Genomic DNA, 16,482 nt, shown 5'->3' with positions numbered 1-16,482 from the left:
CTGGATGAGACTAAGGCTGAAAGTACTACTTCTTCTACTGTTTATAAAATTACTGTTCATAGGCCCCATTCTTTTTAACATTGGGATGCACAGGAATTCATTTAATAATGTGTTTCAGAATGATAGAGGCATATTGTTTTACATGAGCCAAATCTACCTGGCCAGACTAGCAGACAAACTAGTCTGTTTTTTTGCCAACTACCCCCTCCCAAACATGTTGACTAGCATCCCTCCATACCTGGAAAGGCCTCAGTGGAAAAAATTCTCCCCGTTCTCAGCTCTCTAATCACATGGGGTTCCAGAGAAATTTTAGACCATTGATGTAAGTGAAAGCTGCCACTTGCAATTCTAACTTGTGCCATGGTTCAGTGGCTGAGAATTCAGTATCTACAAAAAACTCCGAGAGGCCCGTTTTGCATACTGGGGGGTGACAGCAGTTGTTCAACTACAGCAGCTGTGCTGCCAAAGGGGAGGAGCATGGAAGAACAGCGTGAAAGGTTCCCTTTCTCATTTGTGCCCAGAGCATGGACATTTTCCTCATTTGCAGAATCCTGAAGTTTTCTGTGGTCAAAACTCAAATGGAAAGAAACTGTAGCTGGAATCCACTTTTAGCCTTCTGGCTTCTCAAAACACTTCTCAGGGGGTCAATCTGATAAATTATTCAGTAGTTTTCACTGACTAGCTTATATTACTCTTGGCGATGAACGTGCATCTTTCCTTCTCCAATATTAAATTCTTCAAGATGTATAAAGATTTTTTTGAAGCCATAAAATAAACTTCCTGCATAGCTCTTTATCTTCCTACTTATTCAAGATTAATACAAAACATGAATTCCCCTCAATAAGGTATGAATGAGTTCCTAAGTGAGTTGCAGTGCCACCAGCTGAAATCCCTGAACCGGTAAAGACAGTGAATGCTTTCCTGTGACTTTTGTCTGATCCAGATTTCATCTAGTTGGCTTAAGCTGGCCATTATTGTAAGCACTATCGAAATCCTTCTGTTGTTGCAAGTCTCACAAACTGTGCCAAACCCCATCTCTAAACTGTATCCACAACAATTCTGTAATTTATGGCTGAAAATAGTTAATCTTCAGTGCCCTGTCAATAATATGAAGTGATACTAGACATTTGGAATATTTGTGATGTTGTTTCATACATTGTCCAGAATGACCCACCGCAGACTTTCTAAAAGAACAAAAACTGGCATCATCAAATACAATTTGTTGTTGTAACAGGCAGCAGAAGAGACAGTAAGAGGAAGCACAATATTTGTCCACATGCGTGTGGAGAATATGCTGGGAGAAAACAGTAATGCAGTTCAAAAGGGATGAGGACTGATCAGATTAGCCCTGGAAGAGCAACGCTCTACACAGGAAAAGCTGTTTTTCCTGGCTAATACTGTAGAGCGTAAAATGTGAATACAGTAAGAGCAAACTGTTCAGGGTAAAAAACACATCTTCTGTGCTTGAGACATTTGGTTGAGGACACTTCCAGCTAAACAAAGTATTGCTAATCACAATAGTGATTAGCACAATAGTCACAAAGTCACAATAGTGTCCATATTTTATTATGTATGCTCTCTCTCTCTTCTGTTGATGTGTGTGTGTGCGTGTGCGCATGTGTGTGTATAAATAAACATAGGTGAAGACTGCACTCCTTTTAATAAACGAATTGACAGTAAAATGCAACTAGATTATTTCAGATTATTTTACAAATTTTTTGCAAGTCAGAAACATAATTATAGCCTTAAGCTTTTTTTTCTTTCAGATCCTGTAACATAAGTACATGGAAATGTGTTTCTTAAATGTATGAGTTAATGAATTAAAAACAAAACTATTTTACTGAAGGATTTTAAAAAGCTATTTAAATGTGGTAACTAAAAATTAAGGATGAAATTTAATAGTATACCTAAGAACAGATTAAAATCCATATTGTAATCATCTGTGTCTGTTAATGTAGTTTTGTATCATGGTTTTAGAGATTTTAGAGATTTTTTTCAACTATTGTTTCTGTTATCCAAATCAGTAACAAAGCCATTTCATAAAAATATTAAACACAATCAGCTCCCTTCCTGGTTTTATTTTATGATAATAAAACTAGAGTCAGAGGTGATGTGTACATTTCAAGGAAAGTTATGATATAAAGCAGAGAACATAGAACGAAACTACTAAAAATCAGTTATGATTGAAATTGTAGATTGAAATTTGTGAAAATAATATCTTTCACTGAATAGCATGTCACTATGGCCTAGCAATACTGGGATGTGTATTCCTAAGTTTTTTAATGTGTGCAGCCCACCTCTTCTACTTTATTTTATACTCACTGTACTGATTCTGGTTGGAAAAGTTGGTATGATTGGATTAAAAAATGAAGAGAGAAGTAATTTTATGGAATGTTAAACTTCTGATAACAATATTTTAAAACCTAAAATAGTTTAAATAGTGTAAAAGTTTCACACAGCCAGGCTGATTAAAAAATATGTAGGTTTAGCCGTGGATAAATCGATTTGTGATAGTTTATGCTTGGGCTCCCATAGCCTGCATAGGTTTCTTGCATAGACAGAAACTGATGTATTAATGAATTTATGTTTTTATCATTTGTGTTATAAATCTATGATTTTTGAGACAAAATATGAGGGCGGGAGTTAATGGATTTAGAAAGATGATTAAGCTGTAAGTCAACAGTTAAAAATGATATTATTTTGGCATGGAAAAGGCAAGTGCAGTTTGTCTGTGTGATGGTGTTGGCAAACCAACAGTGAAAGCAAAAGGTACTTTTTGTTTGCCTTTCAGTGAGGTGACTCATTCCACATTAAAAAAAAAAGGTATCTCAATCTCTATCCTTTTCATTTTAAGGAGCCCAAATCTGGCAGAATACCATCATAGAAAAGGTTGATTTTTTTCCAAACATTGTTCCTATTGCTTTGTCATACTGTTTTATATACATCTATGAAGTCAATTTTTGACGTCAAGTATCGCAAAGACGTGAAAGATCATAACAGCCATGAAGCATTGATAATGGATCTTCCTGACAGCTGTGGTAAATAGTGGGGATATTTTGCACTGGAAAATATTCAACATTAAGAATACTATTAATCAATGTACCCACCCAACCACAAAATACAATATTAGATAGTAAATAGTAGTAGTATGTAATGGAAATAGCACCTCATGAAGAAAATTTAACAAGTAAAGCTTAGACTGTAAAGTGTCAAAACAATAGAGGATACATCTCCTAAGCATTGCCTTTGTTTTCAGATGACTATCTGATGACAGAATACATCCAATACCTGGTAACAAACATCTGTAGGACTAAACCCATATTAAATAACTAGACTGATGGTATGGCAGGAGAAGTAGAATAACAAGGGAAACAGATAACTATTTTCCAAAGTCAAACCACAATTAAATATTGAACTTTTCATCTTACAGATAGCAAATACATCCCTGTCTTATTGGGCAACATTTCAAAGCACTATAATCTGCACCCCAATGACAGTAAAATGAGTCTCACCCGTTATAGTGTGCTTTACAAGTTTACTGTTCAGTGACTCAAAACCTTCTCATATCATATTCTATTACTGCAATGCTCTCTTCACTTGTGACAACTTTTGTTTTACTAAGTAATCATTCAGCCTTTTAAACTACATTATAAAGTGTAAAAAGATATTATAAGTGTAAAAAGATATGCTAAATAAGCCTTACTGACATAATGTTAATTGTTGCCACAAAAGGATAATGTTAGTGATTAAACTGTATTTTTCACAAATACATTTTACATTGCTGAATATTGTTGCTAATATATGTCAAATTTACCTGAATTAAAAGCTAACTAGAAATAAATGACAGAATGTCAGACAATAATCTAATATAAATATTCTTATTGCACAATAAATGAAGTAAGAGCAAAAAGTTCACATTGCTCAGACCTAATAGAAATGGTTATATGGAGCAGAGCTCGCGAAGACCTAACCACTATGGTTCAAAAAAAACTCCACTGACTAGAGTTACAAGAAGGACATACAGCATTCTCATGGAGCTCCCAATAACGTCATATCTAACAAAAAATATTTTAGAGTCAAGAAAAGACCCACTAAACATATGGAATGACTTTAAGTTCACAGCTTTATTTGATTACAGACTCAGGATGCAATTCTGCAGTCCTCATTCGTGCAAAATTTTGACTTTGCTCTTTGCCTTAGCTGATTTTTTCATTTGCCAGGTTAAGTCAACAGGATGATTCTAAAGGCATGGGATCAGTCAGATGGTAAGAGATTTGCTGGAGTTCTGACATATTACACTAGGTGAGATTGGTGTATTTATTAACGAAAAGCTATTGTGTATATTAAATACTAAATATTCAAATTCATCCAATATATATGGTGTTTTTTTGAACTGAATGAAATGTACTACATTCAAAGCTGAACAAAATATTTCATTTGTTTTACAGTTTTATCTTTCCTAAATAAAATCAGAAGCTGTCATTCTCAGGTCATAATTAACTTCCTTGAAAATACTCACTGGTTTTTCAAGAAGGTTCATAACATCTTCTCATAAATCAGCATCATATACCTGAATTAAAATCTGAATGTGGATTAGTAACATTTTATATTAATGACTGTGAGGCTAAACACACATTCAGAACTAATTAAACATCACTGTCTTGCAGTGACTGACTGAGTTGCAAGTGAAACAGATCTTCAGACTGTAAGCTTATATAGGAAATTGTGTTTCCAGCATGGAAGGTTTGGAGCTCTAGTATTCATTGCTATAGCTGTAATTATATTAACAAAAATTCCATCACCAATTTGCTAATGCTTTGAGGGTTTATTGGATTGCACAATTTAAGTTGAAGTCAGTATCTATGAATTAATTTACACTGGTTTAAAAAGTGGTCTCAGGATAGTTGTGACAATGCAGCTTGCAGCTTTTAACATCAATCAGAAATTATTTTTAAAAATGCAGTATTTCTTTTGACAAGAAAGATGGTGATGCTGGTGTGGGCTTTTTCGTGGATGGTTAGTTTGATAAAGTGTATAATTTAAAAGTAGATTTTGTCCTCTTTATTGTACATTACAATCAAAATGTAATAAGCACCCCTCTCCTGGTTCATTTAACACTACTAGCTTTTAGCTCAGGAATTATCTAAAATAGCTAATTTTTTGGAATAGTGTTAAACTGCTGCCTGGATAGATCATAAAAACCCCAATAAAATGAGGTTTGCATACTGGCAGTGAAAACTAAAGCTTTAAATGGAAACAAACTCCCCCTACATACTGACAATAGTCCCTTCTCTCTGTCACAGTATTATAGTTTCTTGCGAGATAAGTACATCCTCCAATTAAGCTAGCCATTTTACTCTCCCTCATTCTTCACTGTCTCAAAGCACTCCATCAGCAGTACTTCTTCTCTTCTCCTTCTGTCACTGTGCTAAAACTATCTTTTTCCTGGCTGAAAACTTACCCACGTGCTCCATTTTTTCACGCATCAAACATGGCTGGAGCCTTGTCTATAAAGGTCAGCTTTTCTGACTGTGCTTGCTTCTAAGCAAAGAAGCTGAGCAGCCAATTAAAGTTTATAAGGAATACAGTCCAATTCCTCTGGGCTAGACCTCTGCACATAGCCAGGCCCAAAAAAACATTTTACTGTAATCAAGCAACCTGGATACTAATGAGGCCACACATAGGGTGATGTGCTCAGTTCTTTGGATTTTTTGTCCCTTTATCTGATGAACAATATTGTTCAGATCAATGAAAGTATAATATTGCAGTAATATTTGCACATTCTCTATGACTGCATCTTCATTATTATGCAATTAATTGGCCAATCATTAGTATGTAAATATATTAGTAATGTTAGTAATAAATTATGTAAATAAATTATTTTTATGTTTTATACACTTCAAGAGCCTTGCATTTCAAAGAGAAGTACTCCTCTCTTAAATGAAGTTTCTTCATGAAGCCTGTATGCTTGTTTCCAAAGAGCAACGGTAGGAATTATGCTTAGTCAATGAGCTAAAATAAATCATCTGATACAAGCACATTTATTTTGTTAAACATAAAAATAATTAGTTTGCCAAAGAGCAATATATTCCACAACAAAAAGCATATTCACTAGAGATAAAAAAAGACTGCAAAAATTCTTGCAAATTGTAACTGTATTTTCACAAGGTCAGACTAGTGATAGTTTCTCTCACTGGAAAACAGAGGCTAAGCTTTTATTTACAGCAATAGGGAAAAGAGCTGGAATACACAAAACATAATGTGTATTCTAATATGCAAAAACTCCAGAAAGTACCTTTCTACTTAAATGTTTTTCTCAATATTTTCTTAACACAGAAACAACAAAAGTTAGCTTTTCATGAGGCACCATTTACAGAAATGTCTTAGCTTTGTTTTCAGTGCGGTTGTATCCAGGAAGTATCCAGGACAACGGACAATCAAATGCAGCAACAAACATATTATTCCCTTGTACACTTTTAAGAAGAGAAGTAGTCATTTTAATCGCATGTGCTGCAAATGCTTGGCCAGTATTAAGACGCGATTTGTTACAGTGCAGCAGAAAGTATTCTGGACTGGTGTGTTTGCAATTCACTTCTTTTTTGTGTGTTAAATTAAAAAGAAACAACTAGCACACGTATCTGTCTAACTTAAAAGCTAGCATTTTAAAACTTCATAATGTAGAATTTGCTTCCCTTTAAAGTCACCTTTACTTTGGGAGTCTGTATCTGCCATAAATACTTTAAATATGAGTGTAAGGCTAGTTATTACAAAGGAGATAGATGGTAACTGAGCTTTTACTGATCATTAAGAGAAGTGACAGTGGTTATCACTAACATTAAGCATTTGTTTCACTATGCTGTCACAGATTATGAATTAGAAATCATAGTGGTAATCACGTTCCAGAAATGAGGATGTAACTACAAAACCTCCTAACGCCCACTGCAGCAATGTTATAATCATGACAAGTTAAATAAATTGCTGACTTCTAACATAATAAGTAGCAAAAAAAAAAAAAATCTTGAGTGCTGCTGCTGCTTTCTTAAGATTCATGAAAGTTAAATAATAATGAACAAAACAAAACCCAAGTTTTGCAAGAAGGCTTGCTTTGGTGTCATGTTTTTACTATAGCTTCTGAACGTCTGTTTCTTAATTTTATGTAACATTGCATGTTAGGAAACTTGAAAGCTATGATTATTGGTAGATAACTGCTTGTTTACAATGCATCATTCCTTGCTAATGCATATAAATGAAGAAAAATAATGGAAAATTTTTTTGTAAAGTAATCCTAAGAAAAGTACATTACTGGAGGGAAATTACGACAAGTAACAACCACAAAGGACAAAGTAGCTTTTACTAATAAGCATCTAGATTGTCAGGATTCACAGGCGCACAGAAGAAAGCCTGTCTTTTTCTAGATCCACCAAAATGGATATTCTTTTCTGAATATTAGAACAGAAGGGATGAAAAACTAAGTAAACTCCACTTCTGTTGACCGCAAAGCACTAAAAAGCAATCTGCAGTTTTGGTCTCCTGTTGGACGGCTAGTTTTGGCAAGTAGCTGTGCTAACTGCAGGCTACTCAGAAAATCTTTGTTCTTTGGTAACAAACAGTCTAGAGAGAAAATGTAGTCATTTTCAGTGTCAGAGTATTCCATTTTGACAGAGCTTCCCTTTATAAAACATTTCCACTATCAGTTAGCAGCATCAGCAAATGGGCACTTCACAAGGGCAGAAGGGCCAAATGAATGTTCAAATTAGAACATTTTTAATAACCTTTGGCCTTTAATAGTTTGCCTTCAGTATTTTGAAAGACGCAATACAAAAAATGTACAGAAAGCCTAAGAAATGACTCCAGCCTCATCACATTCATGAACTGACTGTAAAAAGTACAATGTCAGTCTCAAGTTTTTTAGTCTTAGTTTGAGAAAGCTAGTAGATAGAAAGTAACCTATAAAAGAGAACTTTAACAATATATATGTATGTGATGATATAATTTTGCACTGTTTCATTTTCTCTGTATAAGTAAAGATTTGGAATAGATTTTCTACGAAAGCTGTAATTCAGAGTCTGGTTTATTTGCTTGTTAAAACATACCAAAAAAGCCTGTCGCTTTTCCAATGCTATCAGTAGGTAATGCTGCAGAACTCGGTCAGAACTTTGTCAGAGTTCTGACATAAAATGTCATAAAATTTCAAATTGCTAAGATACTTGACTTGGAAAACTTTTTCTAATGTATTTTTTATTTATAAAGATTATTTCTGCACCATAAATTCACATGCATTCAACAGACTGTAATTATTTGTGCTGTACTGGTTAATTATATAAAGTCATTTACTCATGTTTTATATGAGTTTATGACAATATAATGGCAACAAAAACAGAATAATGATCTATTTGCTATGCAGTAAATGTATATAGTAATGGCTATAGAATGCCTTGGGTAATTTCACCACTTGAAGATCTGCATCAAACAACCTAAAATGATTGACTTCATCCAAAGTTGATTGAAGACTGAAACAGTTACCATCCTAGCTGCTTGCTTGTGAGGTTTCCACCTGTAGCAAGAATGCCTGAATGGTATGTGAAACAGTCTTTGGACTGCCCCTATTTATTGCCCAACACATTAAGATAACTCCCAAGTAGCACTAGTGCTTGCATGTTGTAAACTGCAGTGGTACAAGAGCTAATTCACATATAATTCGTCCATCTGTGCCAGAGGGCCAACTCCTGAGACACAGAGGTGGTATAGATATCTGGGGCCATCTATAAGTCAACATCTTAAGGTACTATTAACTGTATCTTTCTTTCTTGATTCTGAAACTGTGTGGTCCAGTGAGTTGCATACATGTGCAACAGCATAGAATCAGGCTTAAGTCTGAATTCAAACCAAGAAACTCAAAGAGTTTAAAGACCTGCTGTGGTGTGCCTTATATTATAGTGTATAAAGTATTTTAATCTAAATATCTCAGTGTGAAGATCATAAAAATATCCAGATACTATCAATGCAGTAAGAATATGTTTACTCTCTGGCTCTTGTCATTAACTGGGATTCTGAGTATGTTTAAAATACAAAAGAAGATAAGGATTGTACCTTAACTTCATTACCATTTGGTATCTTCCTTCTTGAAAGCATGGTTACAGGAAGATCAGAGGAGAGCAATCAGCAAAGAGCTAATACACAGAGCGAAAAAAGAGATATATTACATATTCCCTTCCTCCCTTAAACCTTTAGAAGTTCATGACTCCAGGGGGCTAGACCACCTTTCGTTGAGAGAGAAGCATAAGTTTCCCTCAAGAAGTGGTGTGCTGTTATACAATTAGAGATGTAATGCTGCAGTAAAACTATGTATTTCCCTCTCTGCAGTGTGGAAGAACTGCACAGACCCAGGTGGAAGTACTTTGCTGGAGAGCAGTGCAGATAGATTAGATGTCACACTTCACTATATGTGGTATCTTTATTAGAGGGCACAGCTTTTATTCTCTCCTGCTTTTTTTGTAACCACAAGCATAAGAAATCACACTCAGCCTCTACCACAAAACAAACATCAAAAGCACATGCAGCATAAGAATCTTCTTTTTCCCTCGCTGTTTTTATGCTGTTTCCCCAAAAGAAGGGAGCAGTATAATTTCATAATAATTGAATAGTGCAGCGCAAGTAAAATTCTTTTTCCAAATGTAAGCAAATTTTCTGCCTTCTATACTTACAGAAAGATAAAGACTAGTGAGTATACTTAAATGTTTCAAAATCCAAATACCATTGCAGTAAAAGTATATTTGCAGTAGAATGCTCATTGAAGATCTACAGCACAGAATAAAACCATCTATTGCCTAAGAAATATTCCACACCTTTCTGAATAATGCTCTGTTCTTTCATAAATATTTTGAACTTGAATTTATAGATATACCATCTGTAATTTGTGTGTATGTTTGCATATATGTATAAATGTTTATAGATCAATATAAAATATGTAAAATATTTATGCAAATTAAAATCACAATGAAATTGTTCATCACAAGAAGAAAATGTATCTGTACATGAGAAAGATCTGTACTATGGTCTAATTCAAGACTGAGAACTAAGCTGCCTAGCATTTCAGATCCACTAAAAATGTCACCATATTTCCTTTGAAAGTTCAAGATGCACTTTTTCCTTGCCTTCAATCACTTAAACATGTAACAGAGCAGATACAAAATAAAAATATTATTTAAAAGTTAATATAATGATCTTCCTCTTGGGAAAAAAAAGAGAATATGAAAACCACCTGCACCTTACTGTAAGCTTAGCTATTTGTATTTTGGTACAACAAAACACAGAATAAGTAATAGCTTCATGAGTTGAATGAAAACATCATTTAGAGAGAGACAAATATATAAAACAAATATTATCATCCATAACAATGAATTAAAAATAAATTCAATAAGTGATAATTTTTCTATTCAAAATGGCATTTTGTTAATGTTGCACTGTTTGCACTAGGAAATCCTATCTATTTCTAATTCTTAGATAAAGAATATTTCTAATTTACAAGAGCCCATGTACTGCCTATGCTTTTTTGATGTCCAGCAATATTTGTTTCATAATACTCATTTGAGTCCCAGCATTTCAAAATATTTATATAGTTATAATGCAACTTACGTAAATTATTTGGAGGAGGTCTTGTCTCCATGTTTTCATAATGTTGCACATGTACTACAATGTTTAGATCTCTTTCCATATGATCTGTTGTACAAGGACCTTGAGGTCGCATAACGTCAGCAAGAGCTCTGAGGAACAAACAAAATCAGAATAAATCTGTTGCAAAATCTGTAAGGTATGTGCTATATATTCCAGTTTGTTTTTTTTTTTAAGTTTGAGACACAGTCCATTGTAATGTGCACTGAAGAAGTCAGTTCTATTCACAGTGAAGTCAGGGGCTCAGATCTGTAGTGGGACTTCACACCTAAGATTCGTTTTAAGCAGTCTTATACGGAATGCTAGCAGTAATACACAGAAATGCATGAAGTTTTTTAGGGGTCTTAGCTCTGTGGGAGCTTAATCTAAGCTTGCTTAGACTTGTAGAGTTCTGCCATTGCATGTGCTCAGTGACATGGCTGTCTTGGTTAAGCTGAGCACCTCAGCACCTAACCCCTGTCTACAGCCTTTACAAACTAGCTATCCTCACATTTAGACTACCAGCAGGCCTGACAAAGTAGACTTCACAGTTGCACAGAGCACCACACAACTCAGTGGTCATGGCCATTTTCATTCAGAAAAATCACTAAAGATGGAAAGTCAGCTGCTTTTCACATAATAGTCTAGTAGACAAAGCACGCATCATGATCAGGGATTTAAGCTTTTCCCATCCAGAGGGGCAGTTCAAAAATGTCTTTTCTAACCTATCTGAGAGTGTCCTAATCCTTAAGATGGAGCAAAGCTTGGATGGGAACATTCTTTGTCTCTTTGAAGCCAGTTCACAAACAGGATGAAAGCTTTATGGTGGACGAGGGCGAGCAAGCAAAAGGAATCCTAACTGTAGGGCAGGCCAACCTGACACTGGTCGGGGCTTCTTCCTGCAGAGCTGCAGGCAGGAACTATATCTGAAAGACAGCCAGGTTCATCCCACTCTTGGATATGCTCTATGCACTAGTTTCACTACCAGTGTCCACCTATTATAAATCTCATTCTCAGGCACATACATGCACCTATATCAGCGTTCTGAATTCAGAGCTAGTGACTAAGTTTTAAGCTCTGAAACTCTCAGCATGGCAACATCTACGTCTCACTGTGATTCTGGGCTGTGGACATTTAGCATTGACTTCAGTAGGAGCCAGATTAGCCCTTAGGTATATGCGACATAACTAGCTGCTAAACTACTATGTCATACAAAATAATTGGCCCACCTGCAGAAGGTGGCCTTAGGCAAAGGAAAGATATGGCATGTGTTACTCATGTCTTCAGGGTTCAATGCAAGTCTTTTCTATTCAGGTCAGTGCATCACTGGCCATTATTTGCATCCTTTTTTCTACTAGTTTTAATTTTTAGACCACTTGAGCTATTTTTTTAAGGGAATGGATGAATTTTCTGGGCACTGTGCCCAGTTGGTTTAATTTTCTGCAAAATTATATACAGTGTCCCAGATACTGCATCAAGAAAGACTGGCTTATAAATTAATAAATAAATAAAAATAAACACATTCACTAGTGGAAGCCAAGGCAAGTGCTGTCTAGCTCCTCCACTGTATTTCTGTGACATGATGATTTCTTGATCAAGAAGCAACATACTCTGAAGAATGACATAGTAGTTTCATTTAAGTTAAATGTAGGTGGACAGACAGAGAGGAATTCTGAGCTGGATCTTGCTCTCAAAATGCAGGAAAATTGCTTTGGTACACATCTGAAAGATAGTAATATGTTTCCTTATGTTTACAGCTAGCATTATGATATTAAAATATTAGTTACAGTTGTGATCAACATGTTACAGAAATACTCTGTTGATACTGTAAAAGGTCAGGAGACAGCAACCAAATGATTAATGGTATCAGAGCAATGCTCCCATTTGAAGCAATGCTTATACAGCAGAAATAGCAGAGCTGGCCTACATAGCAGAAAAATAAAAATTCAATAGAGGAGATTCATGAAGGTATGTAGAAAATGCCGCAAAAGGAAAGGATTACATTAAAAAAAATAGTTTAAAATATGTTTTATACAAAAGAAATTACTGATACAAATATTAATTCCAGAGGCAACTGGGCACATTTCTGTAAAGGGAAGAAAGGCAAATGAAAGTTTCTAACTTCAGTCTGGGAGCTAAACCTGGATGATCTCATAATACATAAATTAGTATTTTCCAACTTTGTGAGAGCAGATTTTTCAAAGATACTTTCTTCACTGCCCTTATTCTGATAGTAAATATTGTTCACTGTAGACTTTAAATAACACCCCGTATGATGCCAGATTAACTACTGCCTGTCTGTGAAAATGCAAACTAAGTCCTCTACCATTTTAGGATGGATTTTTCAAAAGGATTTTAAGGAATTGGCTGTCAAACTGCCATTATATAAAGGAAAAAGGAACTTCTCACCATCAAGTTTTATTTTTAATGAGACAGCACCGATGTTTATACTGGGTTAGCCAAAGTTGTACAGTCTGTTCAGGGGCAGAATATTTTATATAAAAAAGCTTGTCCTTATCTTCCACTGATGTCAGAAAGAGTTAAGAATGTGTAGCAGCTCATATCATTGAAGCACAAAGGAAATGCTGTACCTGCGTTTTTTTCTTTTAGGGGTTTGCCCATGAAATTAAATTGATAAAAGGAGTTTTGTGCCCCAGCACGTGACAAAGTCCTTGAATAGATGTTTGCTTTGAAAAATTCTGCGTAGGCCAACAGACTGTTATGAAAACTTCATGCATTTGTCTCACTTGACTATCATCATACAGATTTTTGTTCGTTACGTGAAGAAATTGTTAGAGCGGGTCCAACTGGAAAATGATATATGTAAGGGGCCTGTATCCATACCTGTGCCATATTTAATGTTTTTCAAAAAAATACAAAATACAAGCTAAACTTCTAATCAGGTAGTGATATCATTAAGTCTTGATATTGGTATTGATTGCAATATTGTAGAAGTGCAGAAGCGTTAGCTATGTATGAGCTACATATGAGTTCACAGCCCAAAAGCCCAGAAGTATCAATAACCTTAAGGAGTTCTTGTATTATAATATTTTGCTCTTTGGATATGTAGTACTATTTTCAGGTGTTGCAAAGCATGTGTAGCCAGGCATCCTTTATGGTTACAAGCTTGAAGAAGCTCAAACACAGGTTATTTCATGAAAGGCCAGTTGTCATACTTTGCCTCCAAATCTGAGTCAAAACTCAATAATTTCACACACAGGATTTAGCATTTTGGCAAGTCAGACTATTTTTGGTATCAGGTACATGCCTTTTGAATGATCAACAAAAGACTTGACTTGTGAGCTCAGCACATTGTTAAGAAAGAAAGAGCTCAGAGGGTTCAAGATATTCAGAAGGCTGCTAACATTCTGTCAGAAGCTCTGCTTCAAAAAAACAGGAGCTATAGGGCATAAATAGTCTTGATTTGTTTACATATTCTCCACGAAGATTGGGGAAGAAGACAAAGATACAGTTTTATTTAAGGAAAACCTCTTGCATGGAAGAAAAGTAAAGCTTTTCCTACAGCAAGGAGACTGAGGAGTTCCTTTCCTACTCATTTTCAAGAGAGAGGATTCTCCACTTTAACTAGTGGAGCCTGGAAGTCCCATTGATGTCATCTTAAGCAGCAAGCACATGCTGCACTTAAATGCCCAACAGAGCTTGTAAATACACTTCAGGAGGCAGATCACTCCCTATTACCTTTTAGGCATAATACTGCCACAGACACTCATTCTTCTTGCCATATCTGATAACATGCACCATCTTATTCCCTCTCTTGGAAGGCAGAAGAGCAGAGGAAGAGTTACACTGTTTGGATACTATTACTGCTTAGTTCTTGCACACTCAATAGCTGAAGGAAACAACTAATTCCTTTTAATGTCAAAGAATAAATTTATAAAGAAGGAGAGCGATATGAACATTAACATGTGATGTCCAGAGGGAAATATGCCATGCAGATTTCATACTGTACTTCCCTCTCCATTTTCCTCTTCCATATTTACAATCCCATACCAACAGTAAGAGTGTTTTCTGAAAAGCACTGATCAGAAGAACTAAAAATAAAATGTCAACAATGTCACACTTTGCCTTTTTCCTCAAAAAAGCAGGAAGTAACAAGCTCCGCCCCCCCCACCAAAAAGACTCTTTTTTTCCCTATATACACTTGTCCAAGAGAGCTTTTTTGCTCTGTGGATTGTTATCACTAAGTAAATGCATTTCCCCAATGCTTTTTTGATTGTCAAATATTTAGGAAAATTCAGTGAAATGAATGGAGTGTTCTTGGTTTGTTTTGATATAACAGGAAATAAGATGCAATGAATGGCTATAGAAACTACACTTGCTAAGTCTTTGAAGTTTCTTTTATTAACATATGATACCACTGTTGCACGCACACACAAATGTTTTACTTCAAATGCAGATCCACTGGTGGCAAGATGAAATAATAAAAGGAATTAATAAGGCTGCTACAGTCTTGCTTCCCATTTATAAGTCAATGTTCTTACTTCCACGTGTCAGGGAATGTCTCTGTTCATATTTTAAGATATTTTTAGTAAATCAAAAATGAAATGCCATAATCTAAACCAGTTGTATTCTGTTGACTTAAAAATCTTTTAGTAAAAAAGTCTACCTCATGCACTGTATTTTTTTGATAAGCTAAACCATCCCTTCCTCTGGTGAATTTGTTCAGAGGAATAAAGACGATTCACATGGTTCATGCATCCATTGGCTAGGTAAGGGAAAGCAGACAATCTAAGCTAAGGGAATAAAAGAAAAATCAGCCTCTGTGTGCTTCTTGCTGCCAGCCAAAATGGAGTAACACATAGTACTCTTGCTTTGGCCTACCTAGCACTTTCAGTGCATTATACTTTTGCTTTTTAATAAGGTTCAGTATAAGAAAAAACATTTTTTCCCCCTGATATTGTAGTGATGGGTATTATAAAAGAAGGTGAATATGAATATAGGCTAGATAGATAGTATTTTAATTCCTGGTACTGTTAACTGTTTAAGTAGATAAATTATTTATTCTTAAACACTGCAGCCTTTTTTTCCCCCAAAACATTAGCAGTATAAAATAAGCTAGGATAGAATATTTTAGTTAAGCACACATGCAAGGACAAAAAGGTTACTTCAATTCTTCATGCAACGAACAGATCTTTAGATTGACTAAGGGATTTTCAAATCTAATTTCTTTTACAGTTAACGGTAAACCCATCATACATAGCTGTAATAGGAATGTGAGAACTTTTTAAAGAGAGCTGTAGCACTGCCTTTTCAGAACATGACTAGCTATTATGTGTACTGAGTGGGTGAATGTTTTTCCATGTGATCATGACTTTCCAAGTTTCTATAATCCTGACTCGAACATTTTCATGGAGAAGAAAGTACAAGATTTCAAACAATGTTAAGTAATCGGGGTATCAGAAGACCTTTCTAAGAACTGCTTCAGAAACCTAATCTTTATGCATACCTGACTGAAGGATTTCAGAATGGTATTCCAATCCCCTATAATGCTATTTCCATAAATGAAGACAGAATATCCTTTCAGAATCCTTTGCACCTGTACTTCAGATAGCATATACACGGAGCTTCTTTAACAAGTACTTCTACTAGTAGAAATAGGACCAATTCAAGCCAGATATAAGCAGGGATGACAACACCTTCACTCTGTCCTGTTTTATGAAACTGTTATGCGCCCTGCCTTTTTGCTTGCATGAAGACGCTACAAAAATAGACTGAAGCAAAGGAGAGCTTTTTCCTAAGGAGCTTAAACTCCATAATTTAAAGAGTATACAATTTAAAAACAAACAAACAAAAAAAAGACTCATGTATTCT

At 35.2% G+C, this 16,482-nt stretch overlaps 1 protein-coding gene across 4 annotated transcripts in view; it reads right to left on the bottom strand.

Annotated features, from left to right (window-relative positions):
* The window catches only part of SHISA9 (shisa family member 9), a 216,872-nt gene that overhangs the window by 197,406 nt on the left and 2,984 nt on the right, over nt 1-16,482 (bottom strand). For all 4 annotated transcript variants that reach the window (XR_011134641.1, XM_068908118.1, XM_068908119.1 and 1 more), the window contains one exon: nt 10,636-10,763. Coding sequence is in view for 3 of the 4 variants with exons in the window: in XM_068908118.1 (XP_068764219.1) it covers nt 10,636-10,763 (128 nt within the window). In the remaining variant the exon portion in view is untranslated. The remainder of the gene's footprint in view (nt 1-10,635; nt 10,764-16,482) is intronic.

The sequence above is a fragment of the Struthio camelus genome, chromosome 15 (assembly GCF_040807025.1).
Source record: "Struthio camelus isolate bStrCam1 chromosome 15, bStrCam1.hap1, whole genome shotgun sequence".
NCBI classification, from domain to species: Eukaryota; Metazoa; Chordata; class Aves; order Struthioniformes; family Struthionidae; genus Struthio; species Struthio camelus.
Note: the sequence above shows the minus strand (reverse complement) of the source record. Positions and strands in the feature narration are given on the sequence as shown.